This window comes from Teleopsis dalmanni, chromosome 1 (genome assembly GCF_002237135.1).
Source record: "Teleopsis dalmanni isolate 2A chromosome 1, ASM223713v2, whole genome shotgun sequence".
NCBI classification, from domain to species: domain Eukaryota; kingdom Metazoa; phylum Arthropoda; class Insecta; order Diptera; family Diopsidae; genus Teleopsis; species Teleopsis dalmanni.
In genome coordinates this window covers 233,189,044-233,193,428 of record NC_051846.1, presented here as the reverse complement: position 1 = coordinate 233,193,428, position 4,385 = coordinate 233,189,044, and the positions used below count along the sequence as shown (strand labels likewise).

Genomic DNA, 4,385 nt, shown 5'->3' with positions numbered 1-4,385 from the left:
CCGCGATAGAGACGGGGATAGACGACGCGATGAAAAGAGAAGGAGGCGTACAAGATCGAGGTCTTTATCTAGGGATTATGAACGAGAAAGAGAACGCGACAGAGCGTAAGTGTTAACAAAGAAATTTATAAATAATTATAATTCAAATATTATTATAGTGACAGAAGGCAAATAGAAAGAGAACAGCGCGATTATAGAGATAGAGAACGTGAAAAAGAATGGGAGAAAGAAAGAGAAAGGGATCGTGAGCGAGAGAGAGAGCGTGAACGTGAACGTGAAAGAGAACGCGAACGTGAACGGGATCGAGATCGAGATCGTGATTCGGGATCAAGACGTGTAGCTTCTCCTCCGGTTATTATTAAGGAGTCTAGCAGTTCTTCTTCTGAGGAGGAAATCGATAAAGAGGAAGAACAACGCCGTTTAGAATTAGAAATGATCAAAAGAAGAGAACGAATCGAACGTTGGAGAGCAGAAAGAAAGCTTAAAGAATTAGAATCCAATAAAAAAGATTTAAAAAGTTTGATTCCACCTTCGGCTGCCACAGCTAAAAAATGGAGTTTGGAAGATGAATCTGAAGAGGAAGATAATGCTACAAATGATATCAGAAAAGAGGCCGAATCACCTCCCCCATCTAAATTTTTGAGCATCAAAGAAATAAAAGAAGAGGATGAAGAAGAGAAATATAAAAAAGATAAACCAAAGCCAAAGGAAATCGCAATAATTGTTGAAGAAAAAATTGAAACGAAAGAAGAGGATGATGATATTGATCCCTTAGATGCATATATGCAGGAGGTTGATAAAGAAGTGCGTAAGGTAAATAATTTTATAAGTCAACCTAAGAAGCAACAAGGAGTAGTTATCTTAACTGGTGTTGCTAAAAAAACGACGAAAACTATCAATAAAGGTGAATTAATAGAACAGAATATGGATAGCTTGGAGTATTCTAGCGAAGAAGAGTTAGAAGACATTAAAGATACGGCTGCGAACTTAGCAAATAAGCACAAAAAAGAATTAGCTAAAATTGATCACTCTGGTGTTGATTACTCATCTTTTCGAAAAAATTTTTATGTCGAGGTACCAGAGTTGGTACGTATGTCGCAACAAGAGGTAGAAAAATATCGTGCTGATCTAGAAGGTATACAAGTAAAAGGAAAAGGCTGCCCGAAGCCAATTAAGGTATATATAAATATGTTAATTTGTAGTTTTTAATATAAATTTTTTAACAATCTTACCTTCTAGACATGGGCACAATGCGGTGTAAGTAAAAAAGAAATGGACATTTTGCGAAAACTTGGATTTGAGAAACCTACTCCAATACAGTGTCAAGCAATTCCAGCTATTATGTCTGGACGGGATTTAATAGGTATTGCTAAAACTGGCAGTGGTAAAACGCTCGCATTTATTTTACCAATGTTTAGGCATATATTGGACCAACCGCGCTTGGAAGATGGTGATGGACCAATCGCAATTATTATGGCGCCAACCCGAGAATTGTGCATGCAAATTGGCAAAGATATACGACGGTTTTCGAAAAGTTTAACACTGAGGCCAGTGTGCGTATATGGCGGCACGGGAATATCTGAACAAATAGCTGAGTTAAAACGTGGTGCTGAAATTATAGTGTGTACTCCAGGTCGTATGATAGATATGTTGGCTGCTAATTCAGGTCGTGTTACAAATTTGCGGCGTGTTACATACGTTGTTTTAGATGAAGCAGATCGTATGTTCGATATGGGTTTTGAACCGCAAGTTATGCGTATAATAGATAATGTGAGGCCCGATAGACAAACTGTCATGTTTAGTGCTACATTTCCACGTCAAATGGAAGCCTTAGCTCGACGCATTTTAAAAAGACCAATAGAAGTTATTGTGGGCGGTCGTTCTGTTGTCTGCAAAGATGTTGAGCAGCATGTAGCCATTCTTGAAGATGATGCTAAATTCTTTAAATTGTTGGAACTGCTAGGACATTATCAGGAAGAGGGCAGTATAATAGTCTTTGTTGATAAACAAGAAAACGCAGATATATTACTTAAAGATCTAATGAAAGCATCATATCCCTGTATGAGTTTACATGGTGGTATCGACCAGTTTGATAGAGATTCGACGATTATAGACTTTAAATCGGGAAGAGTGCGTTTACTGATAGCTACATCGGTAGCTGCACGAGGGTTAGATGTTAAAGACCTCATATTAGTGGTTAATTATGATGTACCAAATCATTATGAGGATTACGTTCATAGGTACATTTTACATAAATATCAATTTAAAGTAAATTTTTCGTTTAACAACTTTTTTTTTAATTGACAGATGTGGTCGGACTGGACGTGCTGGAAATAAAGGTGTGGCATGGACTTTCTTAACGAATGAACAAGCCCGATATGCAGGTGATATAATCCGCGCTCTAGAACTTTCAGAAACAGAAGTACCAGAAGATTTGCAAAAATTATGGACAGAATATAAAGAAGCACAAGAAGCAGAAGGCAAGAAAGTTCATACTGGCGGTGGCTTTAGTGGAAAAGGTTTTAAATTCGATGAACAAGAAGCAAATGCGGCTAAAGAAAGCAAAAAGCTACAAAAAGCTGCTTTAGGTTTAGCTGATTCTGATGATGAAGAAGATATTGAACAAGATATAGATCAACAAATAGAACAATTATTTGCAGCAAAGAGAACTGTAAAAGATACTTCTATACCGGTTGTAACATTAGCTTCTACAACAGCAAACACTACAGCTACTGCCGCACCTATAGTAACAATGGCTGGCGGTTCAGACAAACTTGAACTTGCAAAACGTCTTGCTTCGAAAATAAGTACAACTAAAAATCTTGCACCGGAAACAATACTAAAAGGCACTACTACAGCTCCGCCAATATTAACGGCACGAACTGTAGTTGAACAGTTAGCTGCTAAATTAAATAATAAGTTAAACTATCAACCTAAGGATGATGAGGAAGGTATTGCAGGATTAATGCCGAATCAAGCCAACTCATTTACAAAATATGAAGAAGAATTAGAAATAAACGACTTTCCTCAGCAAGCACGCTGGAAAGTTACATCTAAAGAAGCTTTGGCACAAATTTCTGAATATTCTGAAGCAGGTTTAACAGTACGTGGTACTTATGTGCCTACTGGTAAGAATCCGCCAGAAGGAGAACGTAAACTATATCTAGCAATTGAAAGTTGCAGTGAATTGGCGGTGCAAAAAGCAAAACGTGAGATCACACGACTAATAAAAGAAGAATTGCTAAAACTTAGTTCTGCACATCACGTCTTTAACAAAAACAGATATAAGGTTCTCTAGTAGTAAACCTTACAATTATATGAGGAAATGTCGGATTTATCTCATTTCACTTTGTAAGATTATTTAAGTTTTGCATGTGCTTTTTCTACATTAAATTATATATTTAATAAGTAGAAATAAATACATTCGTTTAGATATGAATTTATGTATTTGTTTTGATTTTTATGTTTCTTTTTGGACTTTGGTCAAATTAAACATAATTTATAAACTCGTCTCTATATATTTTTATACAAGGTATAAATACAATATTAAATTGATGGAATAATAAATATTTTATCTCTAGAGAATCCTGACCACATGAACGAAAGAAATCAGTGTTTCTCATTATAAGCGTGCTGATTAACATCAATTGATTGTTCTTTAAAAAGTAAATACCCTAATAAATATTTATAAAATAAAGATAATCAATAAATTAAGAAAATTTTTAGTATGTGGTAGGTACATGCAAATGTAAATAAAGATTGGTAATAGATTATATTAAGTTGATCTAGCTGGCTATGAGAGACCAATTGACTATTGGTCAATACCAGATTGAGTTAGACTATGTAAGTTTATCGTGGATATAATGTAGCATATTACGAATTTAATCTGATTTTTGAAGTGCTATTCATAGAAAGTTGTCATATTGTGCAGCCCCCAAATGTTTTATTGTGATAATCCAGTACTAACAAAAAGAGATGTTTTAGTTTTCTTTACTTTCTGCTTTCCATATTTACCGCATGGGCGGTATTATTGATTTCTATTATGTATAAGTGTCGCTAATAAAAGGTAGCATATTTATCATAGTTTTACTGCTAATATATCCCAAACAAACACCACTGGAACTTTAATCTGTGTCCGATCTCAAAAGACGGTTGTGCTACTAAGCACAGTCCATTTAAGTCCACAAATATTTTAAGTATTCAGTTACTTACTCCTAAATATTATTCATTATCTATTTAACAAAAAAAAGATCCTAAAGAAAATTTATTGTTTCGTTAAGTCCTAATCAATTCTACACAATTTTATTAACCTTACATTGTGACCGAAAAGTTTCCGGAAATTTTAAATAAAACGCAAAATTCTTAATCTTCATCAATATTTATTT

General features: G+C 34.7%; 1 protein-coding gene across 1 annotated transcript; it reads left to right on the top strand.

The window, feature by feature from the left end:
• Nucleotides 1-264: 264 nt before the first annotated feature.
• LOC119672670 (probable ATP-dependent RNA helicase DDX46) lies at nucleotides 265-3,398 on the top strand (the record flags this gene model as incomplete). The annotated part of the gene is given in 3 exon segments (XM_038083787.1): nucleotides 265-1,176; nucleotides 1,240-2,240; nucleotides 2,308-3,398. Coding segments are annotated over 3 exon segments (2,904 nt in total), but the record flags the coding sequence as incomplete, so codon positions are not given.
• Nucleotides 3,399-4,385: the final 987 nt, after the last annotated feature.